The following is a 21,097-nucleotide window of genomic DNA, read 5'->3' on the forward strand; positions in this document are numbered from 1 at the left end:
CAAGAAGATGGAAAATGTCACTGCCCTTGTAATTCAACTCTGCCTAATCGAGCCCCAATACAAGCACACACAGGTGTGTGAGGCTTGCACTCCCGGCTGGGGGCCGGAGCCTCAAGTCAGCATGGCGTGGTGCTTGTCCCTGATTTCTGTGACACTCACTTAACAAGGTTAAGGACACTCACAGATGCTTATTGCAAAAGCAGTTAGCTCCACTGCCAGTGCAGCCATGCACAGGCCATAAACTGGGCTGTGAGCCGGCAGGGCTGCCTGTGTTTCTTGGTCTTTTTGCAGGGGTTGCCCAAAGCAGCCAAAAGCTCCAAGCTGGTTCCTCGTGCATAAAACCTCAGTTTTAACTTGATATTTACATTTTGGTTAGGTTTTTCCTTTCCCTAAAAGCACCTAAGATTTTTGAGCCCAGTACCAAGGTACCAAGGCTCTGGAAGTGAAGGAGGTCAGGACTCAGGAGTAAGGTTGGATGTCCTGCAACGGCCAAAGCTACTATCTATCCTTGGAGCCCAGGCCAGTGACTGTTGGGCCCGCAGAGGGGCATATGTACCTCTAAGATGAAGCTCACTCTTTTCCCTGCTCCTTTTTGTGGAGAGAGGTCGAGTGGCTAAGCATCTGCTCTGGAGCCACAGTGTCTGGACCCAATACTGGTTTCTGTGTGGCCTTGGGCAAGTCACTCAAGCTTTGTGACTTTCAATTTCTTCACCTATAAAATGCGGATTCTATGCGTTAATGCAAACAAAACATGTCTCACAGTGCCCAGTACCTTCATGCACTGAATGACAAATCAGGCAGGTTCTGGAAATTCGACTCACAGTGTATGAGGAAGATAAAGAACAGTCACTGTGCCTTTCCACCCAGGGTCCCCATGCTAGGAGAAGAAGCCTTGGGACAGCAAACAACTCTGGGTCAGATTTCTCCCATGAGATTCTATCATGACCCAGGGCAGAGTGCTGGAAGGAGGGCCTGCCCTCCTAGACCTTCCAGGGAAGTGACCTAAGGCCTAAGAAGGCAGCCACATCAAAGCTCCTTGGGCCTGTGGGTTTCAAAACTGCTAAAGCATTTTCTCAATCCCAGGTTAGCCCAAGGGGATTCACCAAGTGGGCTGCCTGGTAACTCCAAGTCCTCATTACTCAGCAGCCCAGGGGAGGGGAAAGGTGGCCCTGCCACTGCAGCCTGATGAGAAAAGGCCACAAACAGGACGGTGATGTGAAGGGTGCTCATTCTGCCGGCTCAGCAGAGGGGTCGAAGGGGTGGGGCCTGGCTGGCCACCTTGCAGATATTCCTGGGGTTTGGGGGAAGTCTTCTTCACACAAGGTGTAGCCACCCACTCCCTACTCATTCCCCTAACTCGACAGGGGTCTGAATCTGCCACAAGTGGAACCACAGGCTCAGTGTGGAGTGGAGGCCTCAAGCATGACTGGGCACAGTGTCCCAGTCCCCACTGTGTGTGGGTGGCCACCAACTATGGGTGGCCTTTGGTAAAGCATTTTATTGTTCTGGGACTCAGTTTCTTTATTTGTAAAATAAAGGATGATTTCAAAGGTTCCCTTCTAGCTCTAAAATAAAATTATTTAAGAAATGGCCTCTTAAATGAATTAGGCTTTATTAGTTTCAAGCACACACTTGTTTTATTACTTTTAAGTCATTCAAATTAGATTCAAATTAGGTTAACCAAGTGTTGCCCTCCAGAGAGCCAGGGACTGGCGTCAATGATGAGATAAGAATAATTCATCACCTCTTATCAATCAGCAGTCCCTAAATGGGTGCTTCAAAAATGCTTGAGTATGCTCGAAAGCACTAAGTTTCTGTAATTTAAATATTCTCACTTTAATCTCGTTCACATCTTTCATTTGCTTAGCAAAATCTTTTTTCAGTCCTTTTTTTCCCTATAGTCAGCAGGAGGGGAAATATCCTGGCTACCGTCAAAGTGATTGCAAATTCCTAGGCAGGGCAGCCTCCAGTGATAAGGCTTGGCTGAAACAGGATAATTGAGAAATCCCTCTTGCCTCTCCACCATGCGGGTGTCAGAGCCAGTGCCAGGGTGCAGTTAAACTTCCGCTGTTCATGGAATGGTGGGGGCCCTCAGGAGCTCCTTGTTTTTGCTTAAACTACAGTTGCCTCTAAGGTCCAGCATTTGGGGTCAGATTCCTGCCAAGGCCTGCGGCCTGTCCCACCCACCCAGCCCAAGGTGGCTTTCCAGGGAACCCTCTGTCTTGTTCTTTCTGCTTTCCTGCTTCTGACTGGACTCACAGCCTCAGAAGCCAGAGGCATCTCCAGGGCTGACCTGGCCTCCAGAGCCTGGGAAGTGAAGTGAAGACAAGTCAGTCAGCTGAGACAGCTCCTTCTCCTTGAAAAGGAGGAAACAATTCTGCCTTAAGGCACCGAGCAGGTATGAAATTAACCTGCTTCTTCAAGGTGTGGGTGGCCAGTTTAGGATGCAGCAAAACACAGTTAAGGTTGCCAATTTAACATGCTGGGCATTACCTGAAATAACTAGGACTTCCAACTACTGAAGGCCACTGAGGCATAGCTGGGCGGCGGTCACGGGCAAGACGGTCGGGGAGAGAAGCCTGAGGCCTTGGCCTGGCCTGGCCTTCTCATTGCCAGAAAACAGCTTAGCAGTCAAGGCCTCAAGCAACATAAACCATCTCCTTGCATGGTTAGGCAAATGCCAAGCCCAATTACTCACACCACATCATTTCTCAAAACCAGGCCTCCTGGGTATTCTCTTCTCTTCACCTCCATCCTTGGAGGAAGACAGTTTGAGAGAGAGGAGCAGACAGGAGATTTCCAGCAGGAGTTAAAAACCCCGAGGCCACCTTATGCCTCTACAATGGTCTCTCCTGAGAACTAAGGAAATAACAATACACATCATGCTATACATTTACATAGTAAATGAATATATGACTGGCTCATTAATGAAAATGTACAAAATGTAGAAAGACAAAAACAAGAAAATTTAAATTACATATAATCCCATTACCATATTTTGTCATGGGATAAGCACATTCTGACATACATCTTTCCACTGCCTTTTCCCCCTGGAGTCATCTTTTAACCTCTCAAAGAAGCTTCAATGCTGCATCATTCAACTTCACAAGACTCTCACAAGGAAAGTACTGCCAGTGTAATCGGTGCTGTTTAGCAAACAAAGAAAACGCAGGCTCCCAGTGGTTCTGCCGCCTCAGTTCACAAGTCAGTTTCAGCTGTCGGCCCTGTGTTTTCTCAGGTGCCTCAACACGGAAGAGCTTCACCATCAGCAAGTAACAAGAACACCCAAGACGCAGGAAGGCCAGTTCATTTCACTTTCCCATCGGGTGAACTAACAAAGATCAGATGCCAGAAATGTGCCCACTGTTTTAAAGTCCACTTGCAAGGAACGGGCACACTCAAGACTGCACGGTTAAGACTCCACTGGGTTTGGGAGACGGAGGCAAGTGGATCATCTGAAGTCAGGAATTTGAGACCAGCCTGGCCAATATGGTGAAACCCTGTCTCTACTAAAAATACAAAAAATTAGCCAGGTGTGGTGGCAGGCACCTGTAATCCCAGCTACTCGGGAGACTGAGCTAAGATAATCGCTTGAACCCAGGAGGCAGAGGCTGCAGTGAGCAGAGACCACACCATTGGACTCCAGCCTGGGCAACAAGAGCAAAACTCTGTCTCAAAAACAAAAGACTCCATTGGGGAAGGTCACCATCAAGGCCACACCCATGAAATGATGTGTGACCATGACAGTGTCACACCCTACCAAAAAAATAAGGTGCGAGATGGCAAGGTACAGCCTGCCAGCAAACAGAAATCCATAATCAGGTGTGGGAAATGTGCGGATTCTCCGCAGACGTCAGAGTGTGGGGAACCATTCCGATCATGAGGGCACTTCCTTCAATGCCCAATGTAGAGTCTGTGTAACATGGGAGCAGCCTGCTGCTGCCTGAAGGAAGCTTCAGGGGGTTTGTACAGACACATATATTCAGGGCTTGCACCTCCTCCCCTCTGTGCAAGGGCACACGCCTGGGAAAATGGGCTTGCCAGCAGAGGCTGAGGTATTTAGGCTGACAACAGGAGAGTGACAAGGGATCTGAACAAGTGAAACGTCAGGAGCACTGCCCAAGAAGACCGCCTCACGGAAAGGCAGCTTATCTGTCATTCCTCTGGGGTGGGGGCTTTGAAGCAAGCTTCCTGGGAACAACTCCAGAGGGGCTGGCAGGTATCTGGGCCAGGCCAGAGAAGCAGGCAGGGAGGGAAGGGCTTAGCTGAGGAAATTGGGCCATGCAAGAAGGAAGTCGTTTCTTCAGCCCTCCTCCAATCCGGAGTCCAAATCCAGAGCTAGGCTGGAAGTTCACAGGAAGGGAGAAGAGTTCAAGAGAAGTGAGTCAAAACGGGGATATGACTGATGGTGTTCTTCAAAAGTAAACTGCATAGGCCAGGCATGGTGGCTCACGCTTGTAATCCCAGCACTTTGGGACGCCAAGGCAGGCGGGAGGAGGCCAAGGATCACCTGAGGTCTGGAGTTCAAGACCAGCCTGGCCAACATGGTGTTACCCTGTCTCTACTAAAAATACAAAAATTACCCATGCATGGTGGCACGTGCCTGTAATCTCAGCTACTCAGGAGGCTGAGGCAGGAGAATTGCTTGAACCTGGGAGGTGGAGGTTGCAGTGAGCAGTGAGCCGAGATGGCACCACTGTACTCCAGCCTGGGCAACAGAGCAAGACTCCGTCTCAAGAAAGAAAAAAAAAAAGTAAACTACACGATTCCAATGAACTGGAAAGAGTCAAAAAATGTTAAAAAAAAAAAAAAAAAAAAAAAAGAAAAGTAAACTGCATGAGTCCAACAAATGTGTAAACAAAGTCCCTCATTGCTAAAATGAATCAGTGAAAACAAGACACCATTTTTCTTTTGTCTATGAAATTGACGAAGTATATGGACTGCAAATTTTAGCAAGTTTTCTGTAGGGTAATTTAGTAACAAGTATCAAATGTATTTTAAAATGGCCATATCTGTTGACCTAGCAATTTCACTTTTAAAAATGTCTCCTATGAACATAATCAGAGGAGTGCCCAAAGAAACACAGCAAAATGTTTGGTAAGAAAAAATTGGGACTTACCTATATAATGAAATAGCATGCAGTTATTGAAGTCTTGTATGTTGCCATAGGAAGATGTTTACAATATATCACCATGTCAAAGGTTTTGAAACTTTATATATAGTATTGTACCAAAAAAAAACCACTCTCTATAAAATATGCAAATCTATGCATAGAGGAACAATGGGAGGTTCCTACATCAAAAGCTAACAATAGCCTTTATCTCCAGGGGAGTAGAAATACAGGTGATTTTTTTGGAAGGGGGAGTATGTTTTCTGCATTCTACATTGAGCATTTGTTATTTTTGTCATGAGATGACATATTATATAAAAATTGAACAGATTGATCACATCTAGGATTATGCCTAACCAGAAACGAAAGCTCCTGTGTCATCTAGATTCTGGAATTACATTCCTAAATCTGTTTTTCTTTCTGAAGTCTTTTCTTCCTCAGCAGAGGCATTTATGTGGACCCAGGAGTGGGGCACATGGCCTTTTCTCCATGCCCATCACCTCAAAATGCCCCTGTGTTTCTTAGTCTCTTTTCAACATATGTGAGCAGATAATGTATCTGGCCCTGAAATTTAAAAACAAAACCAAAGCAATCTAGTGTCAGACACCACCCTCTGAGCCTGCCCCACTCCCAGTAATTGCTGAGCTGGGTGTCTGTCCCAGCTGGGGATTGGACGATGGGTGTCTGTGATGATGGCTCTGCCTCCCCCACAGCATCTGTGTAAGAGGCACTCCGTTTATTTGCAGATTCCCATTCTGCTGTGGATGCTCTTTCAAGCCCTCAACTGAACTCTAGTGAACGAAGCTGGGGGGAGTCCCCCGAGTGATGTGTGAGGATACCGACTCCCCTTCCCATCCAAGGAGCCAAGACCCTGAAAACTTGTGGTGGGCCTCAAATACCCACCAGGTCTTGGAGTCCTCACGAGCCTCTTTCTCTCCCTGAGGCACAGCCAACATCAGCCTGATTCGGTGGATATGGAGGTGTCAGGCAATGAGTCTTGTTGCATATCTACCCCACTCCCCAAAAGTGGCAAAGTGCAAACTGTTATTCATTCAAACTGCCACTTGATTATGTTGAAGACCAGTTACTGAACCCAGAGAGAACAGTCTTCACAGTGGGTAGGAGCTTCCTGTCAAGGAGAGTTAATTTTAATTTTTCCACTGAGCTCAACCTCAAAGTGAGGTTGATTGCTATTCAGCAAGATGGACCACATTAGTGGCGGCTTTAATTGGGCGCAGAGCTACATCCCCAAAGCATAATGTTTGTTGTATACATACTTTGGGGCAAGACGAAAAATGAAAAGCAGACCTTTCTGAGGAAAAACGGAAAGCACAATGTGTCCCACAGTCAGAATGGCCACACCAAGAGCCAAGTGGAGGGGGGCTCAGTGGGACTCCCCACCTCCCCATGCCACAGTTCCGATGAGCTGTCTGCAAATGTTTCCAAATGCTCAGTTCCCTTCCCAAACACTGGACACCATCGTGGTTCTTATGCCAGATAAAAAGCTCCAGGAAACCAGTGAAAGACGAGCGCGCCCTTGGCCGAGGGGCCATGGCATGTATTTCTGGTGTGAGGCTTCCTCCTGGCCCAGGGTGTTGGTCCCTGCTAGCATCTAACATGGTCACTTCTGTCCACATGCTTTTACCAGTGGCCTTGAGATGAGCCCTCAGCTGGAGTGCAATGCCACTTTTACCCTCTTACTGGTACGGCTCCAGACCCTTGTCACGTCTTCCCTGAGCTGAAGTACTGGTCTTCACGCAATTGAGGGAGATGTCTTCTTAAACCCAGGTTGTATCACTTCTCTTTAAACACTCTCTAAAGCTCTCCTTGACTCCCAAACACAGATCCCAACATCCAGCATCCCCACACATCAGCCCGATTGATTTTTCTTTTTCTTTTTTTTTTTTTTTTTAGACACAGTCTCTCTCTTCTGCCCAGACTGAGTGCAGTGGTGCAATCACAGCTCACTACAGCCTCAACCTCCCTGAGCTCAGGTGATCCTCCCACTTCAGCCTCCCCAGTAGCTGGGACTACAGGCACATGCCAGCATGCCCAGCTATTTTTTTCTTTATATTTTGTAGAGATGGGGTTTCATGATGTTGCCCAAGCTGGTCTTGAACTCCTGGTCTCAGGCCACCCTCCCGCTTTGGCCTCCCCAAAGTGCTGGGATTACAGGTGTGAGCCACCTTGTCTGGCCAGATTGATCTTTAAAAAAGTAAAAAATGCTTACTTCTTTCTTAAAATCCTCTAGCAGACTTCCGCCACACTTGCAATAATACTCAAACTCCTTCCTATGGCGGGCAGGGCCCACCACGATCCAGTCCCTCTACCTTTCCAAACTTCTGTACCACTATTCCCCTTGCCACTTCAGCCACTGGCTTCCTTTCTGTTCTCAGCACTTGTTCCCTCTGCCTGGATGAAACGCTTTCTCTCCAACTCATCCTCAACCTTCTCACCCTCAGTCTTGGCTTAAACACCACTTCCCCACAGTGGCCTTTCCCAACCACCTTGCCTGAAGCAGGACCACGGTCATTCTGTATCATGTCATGAAGTTTTAGGTCCTTCGGACAGCTCTCACTGCTCCCTAAAATTATCTTTACTTGTTTATTCCTACCCCCATTAGTATCTGACCTTCCTAAGGGACCTTCACTAACCTGTTCACTTTTGTTTTTTGAGACACAGTTTCACTCTGTCGCCCAGGCTGGAGTGCAGTGGCGTGGCCTCGGCTCACCACAACCTCCACCTCCTGGGTTCAAGCAATTCTTGTGCCTCAGCCTCCCAAGTAGCTAGGACTGCAGGCATGCGCCACCACGCCCGGCTATTTTTTTTTTTTTTTTTCGTATTATTAGTAGAGACAGGGTTTTGCCATGTTGGCCAGGCTGGTCTCCAACTCCTGACCTCACGTGATTTGCCTGCCTCGGCCTCCCAAAGTGCTGGGATTATAGGCGTGAGCCATTATGCTCAGCCTCTGTTCACTTCTTTACCATCAGCACCCAGCACAGTGCAAATAGATTGCAAATCATTATTTGGGGATGGATAATTGATTACAGGAAATAGACAATGCTTCCTGAAAGGCCTTCGTTGTCTCCAGGCTCCATACCTTAGATGGTGCTGTTTCCTTGGCTTGGCCCGTGCTTGCCTCCTTCTTCCCCTCCATCACCAAATGTTGACACTTGTAGTGACACAGGTCCCTCCCTGCCCCACCCCACAGGCAGGAAGAACCCATGTTTCCTCTGTCAGCCCATCTCCACCCCGGCCCCACCATGCTGCCTTCTGGTCGAGTCATACTCCAGAGCCATCTACTTCAAGAGGACTAAATTTACTGTTCCTGGAAATTCTTGCCTAGAAAGATAAAGCTGTAGCCCATTAAATAACTTCACTGCTGGCTTCAAGAACTTCCCTGCAATCAATTCAAACAATAGATGGCTCGAAATGCCCTCCTTCTCAGAACAATGCTCTGCCCAGCTGGGCAACAGCTCCCAGCTCCCCAAAGCAACACCTTCCCGTTCACATCGTGCCAACGTGAATTTGTGAACTTTGCTCAATCCCAATCCAATCCTCTCATGGAAGGCCTTGCTTTAAACCATTCAGTTGAGCCTCCATCTCCAAACCCTAAAAACATACGGCAGGTTCAGAGGAGAGGCTGGGTGAAGGCAGCCCTGATGAACAGGTTATTTTGGAGGGCTTTCAGGCAATTTGGCAGGTCCAGATCTGCGACCACCATAGAGTCCAGCACCAGGCTCCACTGTGTATAGTGAATGATGAAAGAACGAATGGACGAACGAATAGCTCAGCTCGCCTACCCCAGCCTACACCCTGTCCTTTCTTGAGACAACTGAGCCAGAATAACAAAACAGTGCAGGTGGCGTAGGGGACTGGGTAAGAGCAGAGCTTTGGGACTTCATTTGCAATAACTAGTCCTTATTCTGGGAACTGGAATCCACGGCAGAAAGCGTGGGCGGCCCCTGAGTTTCCCGGACCTGGGGCAGGGCGCCGCGCGCCCACAGATTTCTCTCCCCTGCGCCCAGGGCGACGGCGCTGGACCGCTACCGGCTGCAGAAGGCGGGGTTCACGCACGTGCTGAACGCGGCCCACGGCCGCTGGAACGTGGACACCGGGCCCGACTACTACCGTGACATGGACATCCAGTACCACGGCGTGGAGGCCGACGACCTGCCCACCTTCGACCTCAGTGTCTTCTTCCATCCGGCGGCCGCCTTCATCGACAGAGCGCTGCGCGACGATCACAGTAAGAGACCCGCGGCCCCGCCCCGCCCCGCCCCGCCCCGCCCCTCCCCTCCCCGCCCCGCCCCTCCCCTCCCCGCCCGGATCTGCCCCGCCCCGCCCCGCCCGGATCTGCCCCGCCCCGCCCGGATCTGCCCCGCCCCGCCCGGATCTGCCCCGCCCCGCCCGGATCTGCCCCGCCCCGCCCGGATCTGCCCCGCCCCGCCCGGATCTGCCCCGCTTGTAGTCTAGGCCCCGCCCCTTTCCTCGCCCCGCCAAGGCTCCACCCCTAGCCTAGGCTCCGCCCTTAGCCCAAGGTTTCCCCGCCCGAGGCCCAGGACGGAAGCGGGTTGTACGCGTGCGAAATCGTTGTCTGTCGCAAAGCCAGGCCACTGGGGCTGCTTGTGGCCTACGGTAAAGGTCTGAGCCCCTGGAAGCTGTGAAAGTTTAAGGACCTGCACCACCGAGCGTGCTGCTGGCGGGGTTCGGACCTTGATTGCAGCTCTGGGGAATGGAAATAGGGCGTAAAAAAAAAGGCCTTTTGGTCGGAGTCTTTGCTAAAGGACATTTGCCGTCCTTCAAAAGGCGGAGGCGGTCTGGGAGCCCTCAAAGCTGGGACTACGGCTGGAGACAGTAATTGTGCCTGGGCCTGAACCCAACCAGTAGCCAAGGGCTTTGATGCCGGAAAACCCTCAGGGAGCTGACTTGAGTGGGAATCCATGGAGAGACCTTAAATTCTCCTGCCCACCATCCAATTTCACAGCCCGCCTTCTAGCCGCCATGTCCCCATTTACACTTAACCTAGTGAGGCCTCCAGTAGAAAGCTGACAAGCTGAGCTTTACTGGCACACTGCATTTGAGGTATAATTTGGGTTTTGCACTTCCAGCTTCGAAGTTTTCCCAGCGTTAATTATCCATCTTTTAAATCACAGTGCTAGTCTTTGTGCTCAGAATGCACTGCTGGCTACCCTAATCCAGCAAAGACTACAAGGCTATCTTGGAGAGAAGGGCACAGCTTAGGGACGCATCGGGGGTAAGACAATACACAGTTATTGCTGCAGGGTGTACTTTAGTGGCATTCCACAGAGGCCAGAGGGACTTCAGCTCCCTAATCTGTGCTCTGACTTCAGGCCAATGTGTCACACACCCCTTTGTGGAGCCATCACATAATTCAGGGTATCCGGTTACTGAAAGCCTTTCTTGCCACAAGAGGTCAAGTCTCAGTGACTGACCAAACTGTCTGCTGCAGGAACTTGCAACCTGGGGCTGGGCCTAGGCCAGGTCTGCTGGACAGTATCAGACTTTAATGGACATCCCAAGGTGGCCCTGGCCCCACAGCCAACCATAGCCACCAACAGTTTGTCATTATTTTGGCTCAGAAAGCAATGTCACAATGAAAAAAACCCTTAGAGCTAACATGCTTGTATTAGAAGATGCCTCATTTCCAGGCCTTCCTTTTATGAGCCTATTTATGAACCATCTTTTGTGCTGTGTACATTCTGGGTTTCCAAGTAGGATCAGAAAAGCAACTGAACTGAGTCATCACCACAAGGTAAAATTTGTCTCATAGTATTTGAAGTTAACTGAAAACATATTTGACATGAAAAAAAACAAAGGCTGCAACAACCTAATCCTTCCGTTTCTGTTTAATGCACTCACTTGCCATTACTATGTTTTAGACCTTACCCTTCATGGAAAGGGCCTGGCAGGCTTCGGAGAACACAGGGCCGGGTTTACATTTCTGACACACAATTTACTAACGATGTGATTTCTCTGAGCCTTGGTTTCTCCATCCGGTGATAAAAATATTTACCTTCAGAGGTTATAATGAGGATCAGCAGTAATGCACATAAAGTGCTTAGCATAGAACCTGGCGGACAGCAGGCTCTCGGATGTATTTGATAAAGCATGGTCATATACCGTGAAGCATATAACCACGCCAGCATGTGCACATCATCATCGTAAAGTTTCCAATCCTCAAAGAAAATAAAAAAAGACATTCCAACTTTGAACTGTAAGATATACTCACATGAAAGCTTGTTTTAGGTTCCTGGCACTCAATTTTAGGGTCTGCCCCCACTGCCAAATCCAGAAAGAATCAGGGTCTCAAGTTGAAGCTTAGGCCTAGGCAGATGACAGAAAATTGTGAGGAGGTGTCAGGCTGCTGTGGATCATGACTATTAGACCAGGTGGCACCTAGCAAATGAAGGGCCAAGGGAGGAGAGTAGATACTAGGATCAGAGACTTTGAGGGGGGTAGAATGAATGGATAGGGGTGCCGGGACTCGACCGGGTGGCTAGAGATGGGGAGCAGGACATGACCCCACTGGAGATGGCAGGGTAGGCTCTGCTCTCAGCGCCTTTGCACTGACATGTCTAAAGAATTCAAGTCAGGGCTCAAATGCTTACCCTGCAGAACCACGCAGAGTGTAAACAAATGAAGCTGGCTGCGTGTACAGCACGGAGGTGTGGGTAGGGGGCACTTGTGGCTAAGCAGAGAGCCCTGTACCCCCTTCACAGGGGCACCTACCACTCAGCCTCAGCTAATGCTTGTCTTATGAGAGTCAGTGCAAATGTGGGAGATCTGACTTTTCAGAAGTCTCCAATCTGGATTTTACTATAAAATCGCTTGATTTTTAGGTCTTGGCAAGATTGAAATTTCTTAAAATGCTGCAAAGGACAAACTAAAGCAACCCAGTGGCCATCAGGTTGTAACCTGTGCCGTGAGTGGTCACAGCAACCAAACAAAATGGCCGCTAGCTTAGGAGCAGCAATACCATAGACTTCATACCCACTGGATGGCAGGTGCTCAGCCCACCTGCCACATGCAATGGATGGCCCAGTTGTGTCTAGGCAAGGGACACTGCTTAGCATTTTAGTGCCAGACCCAAGGGAAAACCAAGGGACACTGCTTGGCATTTTAGTGCCGGAACCAAGGGAAAACCAAGGGACACTGGTTGGCATTTTAGTGCCAGACCCACTTGTATGTTTCTTACACTCTATGTAGGAGGTGTGGATAGATAGTCTGGCCAAAAAGGAAGGCATCACTCTTTGCTTCCTCTTGTCTATGTTCTTCGTTCTCATTGACTGGTTTCAGCCAAGTGTACACCATTCCCCCCACCTGGCTTCTCACAGCCAGTCTCTTTTACTCTTTTTGAAAAGCATTCCTTGTGGAGCTGTACTGTGGCTGTAATCAGCCCCTGGGGCCCTCTCCCACTCCATCCCTACCCTGACTTGACCCTTTAGAAAGAACTCCCCAGGCAACCTCAGTCACTCTTAAAATACCTCGGAGATAATCTAGTCCCCGGTCCTGCCCCGACAGCTGGGCAAACAGAGGCCCAGAGAAGCCAAGTGAGGTGCCCAGGGTCACAGAGCTAATCAGAGGCAGCGCCATCAGGACACCTGCCTACCAGCGGGGATTCCTTCTGTCACCGAGGCCTCACAGAAGAGTCCTCTGCCCTTATTTTGAGCACCTGGTGACTTTGCTGTATAAGAGGTCACCAAATATCACGGAGGGCGAGGCATGCCAGCTGGTTATAGGATCTGAAAAAACTGAACTTGTCACTCTTCATCAGAAAAATAAGTCCTCACAAAATACTGTCACAGGAACCCCACTTGGGTTGCCCTAACTGCCCCTGATGCGGCATCCTCTGAGGTGAATTAGTGTGGTTTTAGTTTAATGAAGTCTTCTAAGAAACTCCAGGGCAAATGCCACGAGGCGCTTTAGTATCATGCTCTCCTTTTGTCTGCTCTTTCTTGTTCTTAAACAGTCCGTAGTCTGCTTTTGAAGGCATCTTAAAATTTATGAGGCCGGGCGCAGTGGCTCAAGCCTGTAATCCCAGCACTTTGGGAGGCCGAGATGGGTGGATCACGAGGTCAGGAGATCGAGACCATCCTGGCTAACCCGGTGAAACCCCGTCTCTACTAAAAATTACAAAAAACTAGCTGGGCGTGGTGGCGGGCGCCTGTAGTCCCAGCTACTCGGGAGGCTGAGGCAGGAGAATGGCGTGAACCCGGGAGGCAGAGCTTGCAGTGAGCTGAGATCCGGCCACTGTACTCCAGCCTGGGGGACAGAGCGAAACTCCATCTCAAAAAAAAAAAAAAAAAAAAAAATCTATTATGGATAAGGGAGGTATGAATAAATAAATGAAGCCTGCTTTCAAGCAGGAGGTTGATTCTCTGGTGCTTCTAATAAGCTTTAACCAGACCAGATTTTCACTGTTTTGTTTTTGTATTTGTTTTTTGAGATGGAGTCTCGCTCTGTCACCCAGGCTGGAGCGCAGTGGCGTGATCTTCACTCACTGCAACCTCCACCTCCTGGGTTCATATGATTCTCCTGTCTCAGCCTCCCGAGTAGCTGGGAGGTGCTCACCACCACACCTGGTGAATTTTTGTATTTTTTAGTAGAGATGGGGTTTCACCATGTTGGCCAGGCTGGTCTCCAATTCCTGACCTCAAGTGATCCACCCGCCTTGGCGTCCCAAAGTGCTGGGATTGGAGGCGTGAGCCACCACACCCGGCCGATTTTCACTGTTTAAGGGTCTCCTGCCCTATCTCCCTCCAGCCCCAGCAGTTCATAATACACCTTGCACCTTTTTTTCTCAGAACTTCCACACACCTAGAACCTCTTGGGAAGAAGTAAGGGCTCTACCAGAATTTCTTTGCAAGTTGATAAGAAAGGCAGGTTCCCAGATAGTGCATGGGAGGTGGGCAGAGAGCATCTCCTGAAAGCAAGGAAGGAGTCTGCTTAGCAAGGAGCACACCTGGCTGGGGCGGGCCATGGTGCAGGGTGACAGCCTTAGCCCATGTCTGATTTTCGTGACAGAGGCCTACCTTCCAGTCACTTCTAAAAGCACGCAGTTGAGGAGCAGTAGAGATTCTGGATTTGGGTTTTCTTTTCTGGAGATGGGGTCTTGCTCTGTTGCCCAGGCTGGAGTGTAGTGGCGCAGTCTCGGCTCACTGCAACCTCTAACTCCTGGGTTCAAGCAATTCTCCTGTCTCAGCCTCCCGAGTAGCTGGGACTACAGGTGCTCCACCATGACTGGCTAATTTTTGTGTAGAGACGGGGTTTTGCCATGTTGGCCAGGCTTTAACCACATGGGCTCCAGGTGCTCTGATTGTGAGAACATAAGGACCTGCAAGCATAGGTATGCACTAGCTGCTGCTATTCCTAAAGATGAACTCTGGTCAGGCACACCTCAAGGGCTCTGACTGTAGTCATGAAGAAAAGGATCTCCAAGCATGAGAGGGGTGCTGATCTCTCCCACTGTGTGCTCTGGCCAGGGGGACCCTTGGAGCTCTGACAGAAGTTGGGAAATAAAAGCCCAACGCAGGTATAGTGCTGGCCCCTGTGACTGTGAGAGATGTGCTCTGGCATGATGGGTCTCAGCTAATCTGACCACAAGAAGGAACAAAAGTGTTGCCTGGACCTTGATTCTTCTCAATGGGGCTGACTCCTCCAATGGTAACAGATGTGCGTTCACCCAGCTTAAACTCCCAACCTCAGGTGATCCGCCCACCTCGGCCTCCCAAAGTGCTGGGATTACAGGTGTGAGCCAACGCGCGTGGCCTCATGCCCTAGTCTTGGAAACAAAATTCAGCTCTTGGAGCTCCTACCCGAGCTGAGTTTCCTCTGTCCCTCCTCTTCCCCTTTCTCTCCCGCTCTTTCCACTTCCCCCTTTCCTCCCACCCCCTCCACTTCCCCCTTTCCTCCCCCCTCCCTCTCCCTTCCAACTCTTTCTCCCCTTCCCCCTGCCACTTAACAGACTTGAGGCCCCCAAAAGGCTTAATGAACTACAGCTTTCATCTGTTTCAAGTATTGAGTCATGACAGAAAGAATTACTGTTTTCTGGGAGAGGAAGAAACGCTTTGGTTATCAGCAGGGCTGGCCAGGGGCCCGGCAGCCTCCGGAAAGATCTGTGGGATTTGAATGCCAGGGGTAGACATTCATCCAGCTGGACACGTTCACACCCCAGGAGCACGGTCATGCCCGGGAGAGCCTGGGACCAGCCTCCCTGAGATCCGAAACAGCAATCAAGAAGTGGGTGCTTGCTTTCTGGCCACGGTGCTCAGGGGAAAGGCAGCCCGGCCACACTGTAGGAGCTCAGCAGCCATTCATTAGCACAAATTGTGCTAAAATCGAGTTATTTACAGGGTTATTTGCCTTCTCAACAACCCTATGAAGAAGACACTGTTCTACAGAGGCAGCTGTGGGGCACAATGCTGAGTCACTTGCTGTGGGCGAGAGGGTGACAGTCAGGATGGGAGTGGGCCCTACCTGTGCCTCCAACGCCTGCCCCTCAGTGTGGGTTTTCTCCTCCCGCTTCTTCTGCAGGTAAGATCCTGGTTCACTGTGTCATGGGCCGCAGCCGGTCAGCCACCCTGGTCCTGGCCTACCTGATGATCCACAAGGACATGACCCTGGTGGACGCCATCCAGCAAGTAGCCAAGAACTGCTGCGTCCTCCCCAACCGGGGCTTTCTGAAGCAGCTCCGGGAGCTGGACAAGCAGCTGGTGCAGCAGAGGCGACAGGCCCAGAGCCAGGACAGTGAGGGGGATGGCAGGGAACTGTAGGGCCCAACTCACCTGGCCAGCAGAGGCACTGGGGACAGAGGGGAGAGGCACAACATAGCCCTGGCCTAGGACTCCAGATAAGGGACAGTTAAACCAAAGTTCGACTTCTTCCAAACCATCTTGTTCAACTTCCCCATGTGTGCTGGGGACAGGGAGGACCCAGAGTTGCCCCCGGGCAGAGCCGAGCACTCAGTCTCTCAGTGAAATGGGAGGGACGGGCTCCCGGCTCTGGGTCACAGAGGAGCATGCGACGCTGCACAGTCTCCCTGCCTTGCTTTTGTTTTTTTTTGATGAGAAGGAAAGGATTTTAAAATGTGTAGGCATTATGTTGTGATTAAACGTTTGGCTTTGTCTGAAAGGAAATTCACGTTCTTATAAAAAGTATTTTAAAATAGAAATTGCTTTTCCAACTACGGAACAGTACTGGGTGAGCGGTGTCACAGGAGCGCCCGCGTAGCCGTGGAGGCTGCTTCCCGGCATCCTGCGTTTCTGTGGCATCCCCTGCACCCTGTTTGTCTTTTCAGCAGAACCCCCAGGCTCACGCCACCATCTCTAGATGTGCTCCTCCAGCTGGGTGGGGAGGGGTCCTGAACCCCCGTACAGAGGCCCCGGCTTCAGGCTTCCCCCACTTTCCTGAGGGACCCAGGGCTCCTCAGACTCTTAGCCAGGGCTGCCACTACTGAGAAAAATTCAATGAATTGTGGTGAATTTGGACAAGTAGGAGTTTGACTTTCTAATTTTGGGGGAAAAAAGGGAGGAGACCCTCTCTAGCGGGACCTCAGGGAGGCTCTTTTCACGTGGGTTCTAGTCAAAGCAACACGAGCTGGTTTTCAGGCACAGCAGAAGGTATTTGCAAATTGTTGTCTGCTGTGGAATGGGAGGATGGGGCAGCCAGGTAAGCTCAGGTGTGGCGTTTGCCTCCCCGAGAGCTAAGCCAGCACCATGGCTGCGTGATTTCCACTCTGAAGGAGAAAACGGCAGCAGGCACGAAGCGGGTAGTGACAGCTTCCAGGGTCAGGAATCCCAAACCCGACAGAACCCAAAGAGAGTTGCTGCTGTTGGAGATGCTGGCCGTCAAGGACCAGACACGGAAACGGCCTGGAGAAACCAGAATGTGATAAAGGCCTTCTAGGAAAAAACGAAAAGGGGCCTGGTTCTTCAGTTTGGTTGTGGTTTCCAGCAGAATGAAAGAGGAAGTTATTGATGGGTGGAGGAGAGAATCCCGGGCCTCAGCAGATGTGTAAGCCACCTGAGAGTCACCCTGTGACCTTTGGGGATATGCCCTGCTTTGTGCCCCTGTGGCTGGGCCTGGCTTCCTGGAACTGCCTCGAGTCTGCTCTGAGAGTCGCCTTGGCTCACGAGGAGCCAAGGCCCTCATGTTCACATGCACATGGGGCTTGGGGGGGCATCCCCGGGGACTCCCTCATGGTAAGAGCACTGGTCTTCTAATACATTTTGAAACCTGAAACACTGCAAAGGGGTTGCAAAGCAAAAAGGCAAAGATGATACATAAACAGAAATGTGCAGTGAATTGATGTGTCCTGGTGCTAAGATAGAAAAGGGGTACATGTTCCCTCTGAAAGTGCGAGAGTCCTGAACTGGACAAAGATGGAGTGTATCAGTCACAACTCATGTGGCTGTGAGGGAGAGAGCAATACTGGGTGTGGGACGACTACAGATGATGGAATTGCTTAATGACTCATACTTGGGTGTGAGGGGACCATATTCCGGCTCTTGGGAAAGAGATGCAGGCCAAAAGGGACCTAGGGTCATAGTGGCCCCAACCTGGGCTTCCCCATCAGGATCCTGCTACCCCCGTCTGAACTCTCTTATTGCTTAGCTCTGATCTGTTCCATGTCCAGAGAGAAGTCAGTATTTCCATTTTAATGAATATTTACATTTAGATGAATTCACGTTGGGGAGGATAGAGCATAGCTAGGTGCATTGCTGGTGTTTCCTGAGCGCCCCACACTTTCCTCATGCTCTCATCTCTTTGTGGGACTCTGGGTCCTGCCGAAGGCAGCAGAAGCTGAGAATGGCAAAATTGCAGTTATGGTCTCTTCTAGATGACTCCTGGGAGCCAGAGGCAGGAGAAAGGAGGAACAGAAGTTTTTGCAAAAGTGTTTCAAGTCTTCAGAAGTAAGGTAGGAAATATTTGTTTGGTTACCAAGTGCCTATTGAGAACCTACCACATGCCAAAACCTGGGTTAGGGGCCAACAGGAAAAATGAAAATGCACGTTGTGATAAAGCACAATGCAGGAAATAGGCATGGAGGTGGAGAAAAGTGGGGAAGGGGAGAAACCCTCTTTAGGCGGGGTGGTCAAGGAAGACCTCTCTTAGACATGAAGACACAAACCTTCCGAATGTGCTGGAGCATTCGAGGCTGAGGAGCTGCGCATCACTGAGGCCGGAGCTGGCGGCTGAGAGCGGGAGTGGAAGGAGGGGCGGAGAGACTTGATTGTATTCCAGGTGCACAGAAGATTCACTGAAGGGTTTTAAGCAAGTGTTTCAAGATCACTCTGGAAAGATCCTTTGGCTGAAGTATGGAGAACAGGTTGTAGGGAGTTAAGAAGTGAGGCAAGACCAGTTAGGAGGCTGTTGACAGGAGAGGAGGAGGTGGACTGGCCTGACAGCGCCAGGGGATTAGTATTCCAAGATTATTTTGGAATTAACCCAGAAAATGGACAGGACCTGCCGAGACGGGGAGGGGAAATGAGGGTTAACTGATCTGGTCTCTCGGCAGTGCTTTAACACTGAGATGGGGTGGACCAGAGCAGGAATGGAGGAGGAGTCAGAAATCACCAGTTCGGTTGTTATGCAGATGTACAAAAGGTGTCCCAGGTCATTTGATGTGGCATCTAAAGCTCAGAGGAATGTTCACAGCTGGGGATGTAATTCTGGGTGTCACCTGCAGAGAGGTGGAATTTGAAGTCATCATACTAGATGAGATGATGAGAGAAAAGAGAGAAAATACTCCCGGCCCGAGTGTTGCAGAACATGAATGTTTATAGCTAAGCCTGGGTGGAGGAGGAAGGTCCAGGAAAGGGGACAGAGAAGGTAGAAGGAACGATGGAACCCTGGGTACAGAGAAATGGAAGGTGCTGCTTCATAATGTAACAGTACTTGTACTTTGAGTATCTAAGATTGATTGTAGACCAAGGCTTGCTTGCAGCCACAAAGGGACCTGTATTTACATAGCACTTAACAGTTTTTACAGCAACATGCATTCATTAGACAAGCCTTTAAATCAGAGAGGTGACAAATTAGGGCCTTTCAGAGCACAGTGTTCTAGAAAAAAAGAGCTGGGATTTGGAAAGACCTGGGTTTGTTTCAGCTCACACATTTTAGCTGGGTGAATTTGGGTAATTAATGTAGCTTAATCTGAGCCTCAACCTCCTGATCTGTACATTGGAAAGAATGGCCCCATTTCCTGCACAAGTTGGGTGTGTGGGAGGAGTTTGTGAAAGCTTTGTGACAATATTGTGAGTCATTACTTCTAAAACAGAATGTTGGTGAGGAAGGCGGATGCCCTCATACCTGGGCAGGCACCACTTGCAACTATTAAAAAGTGAGGCTGGCAACTGACCACCACTTGGTACGACTCTTCTAAATAACAGACCACAGTTACGATTTTAAACAATGTGGCCTGTTAATGAGTCTCAATCTAATGGTGTATTTCAGCTTTGATGAATCCAAGTTCCTGTTTCGCCAAATCCTGGGCGTCACATTCAGATGTGAACTGATTTCTCTAGTGAGACTGGGTAAGGTGGAGGGCAGGGTGTTCTGAGGCCATCTCAGATCAGCAGTTTCCTTCCCATGCTAAGCCTTTCTGTTCCATCAAGGAATGTGGGGACTGGGGCCAGCAGGGAAGCTCCCAGTCCTAGCTCTGCTGCAGTTCTTAGGGAGCCTGGACAACCGAGGTGTCCCTGGGACTGTTCTTAGATTTGGGTTTGGCAGGTCTGGGGCAATGCCTGGGACTCTTCCACAAGCTCCCTTAGAAGGCTGTTAGGCCGGCAGGGTATGGGAACCCAGACATCGCACAAACCACAAGGTGTGATTAGCAGGCCACGGCCAAAGGGAACACAGAGGGGAATCTCAGCCCCCAGAGAATCTTAACCCAAGAGGAAAGAGACAAAATATGTGACAGCTTCAGGTTGGGGCCCGTGGGGGGCTCTGTGTAGCTTCCCCATCAGATTGCTTGCAGGCCCCAACCCCACCTCCAGGGCTCGGGCAGCCTCTTGCCCGATGTGTGGCCCACTGGGCTGCCCAGTCCTTGGCCACTCCTGAATGGACGCAGTGTTGGATTTGTGCAGGCACAGACCACCACTTCCCACTCGGAGCATGTTTCAGAGGTTTCTTTTCCTACTAGCACAGCACCTTAAATGGATCTTTTCCCTTTGTGCCTATGGCCCTTGCAGACGTGTCTTCTTGGAATCCCTTCCTCAGCTATTACATATATTACCCCCATTGACTTTGCACTTGAGGAAGGAAGGGACTAAAAGATAACATCGTGACACTAAACCCAATATACTTGGTAACTGTGAAAGAAAATAACCATACGGGTGAGAGTACAAGGCAGAACTCCACTGGGCACCCTCCGTCTGCACAAGGCCTTTTATTCTGGTGTGTATGCTCTATCCTGCCTTTGCATGATTTTGGGTCCACTTTAAGGCTTATATCTATGCTTTGTGCAACATCTAATTTTTTTGTGTTGGACCAACAGTGCAAAAGCAACTTTTTTCCTCCACAGGGTAGTGACCTGCTTAACAGGAGTTGCGAGCACACATGTTCAGACACCTGGAGAGCTTAACGGGCCAGTTTCACACGGGTGCTAGGTCAAGAATTCATTTCTAGACTTACTGCTCCAATAACCAAATTCAAGCAACACTCAGAACTTTCTCTGAACGCTATACTTGTGAATATTCACTTTTGGCAGGGGGTCTAAACTTTAGGCTCTAAAGAAAACATACAATTAATCATTCACAACAGAGCAAAACGTTCACACTTTTTAAAAAGAAGACGATGTTTCAAACACACAATCCCAGATTGGGTGTTTTTTGGTATTAATCTTTATAAAAAGGAAGTTTGCGACCCTGGTGCGAGGCTCGGAGGGTGTTTCTACAGACGGTGCGAGTGAGGCAGCTGGATATTTGTGCGGGATCTCTTTGCAAATGAAGATCAAAGTCCAAA

General features: G+C 49.8%; 1 protein-coding gene across 2 annotated transcripts in view; it reads left to right on the forward strand.

The window, feature by feature from the left end:
- The window catches only part of DUSP29 (dual specificity phosphatase 29), a 36,357-nt gene extending 20,093 nt beyond the window's left edge, over positions 1-16,264 (forward strand). For both annotated transcript variants that reach the window (XM_015147243.3, XM_015147244.3), the window contains 2 exons: positions 9,139-9,359; positions 15,668-16,264. In XM_015147243.3, the coding sequence (XP_015002729.3) occupies positions 9,139-9,359; positions 15,668-15,906 (460 nt within the window). In that variant the 3' untranslated portion in view covers positions 15,907-16,264. The remainder of the gene's footprint in view (positions 1-9,138; positions 9,360-15,667) is intronic.
- The last annotated feature ends 4,833 nt before the right edge of the window (positions 16,265-21,097 follow it).

The sequence above is a fragment of the Macaca mulatta genome, chromosome 9, assembly GCF_049350105.2.
Source record: "Macaca mulatta isolate MMU2019108-1 chromosome 9, T2T-MMU8v2.0, whole genome shotgun sequence".
Classification (NCBI taxonomy): Eukaryota; Metazoa; Chordata; class Mammalia; order Primates; family Cercopithecidae; genus Macaca; species Macaca mulatta.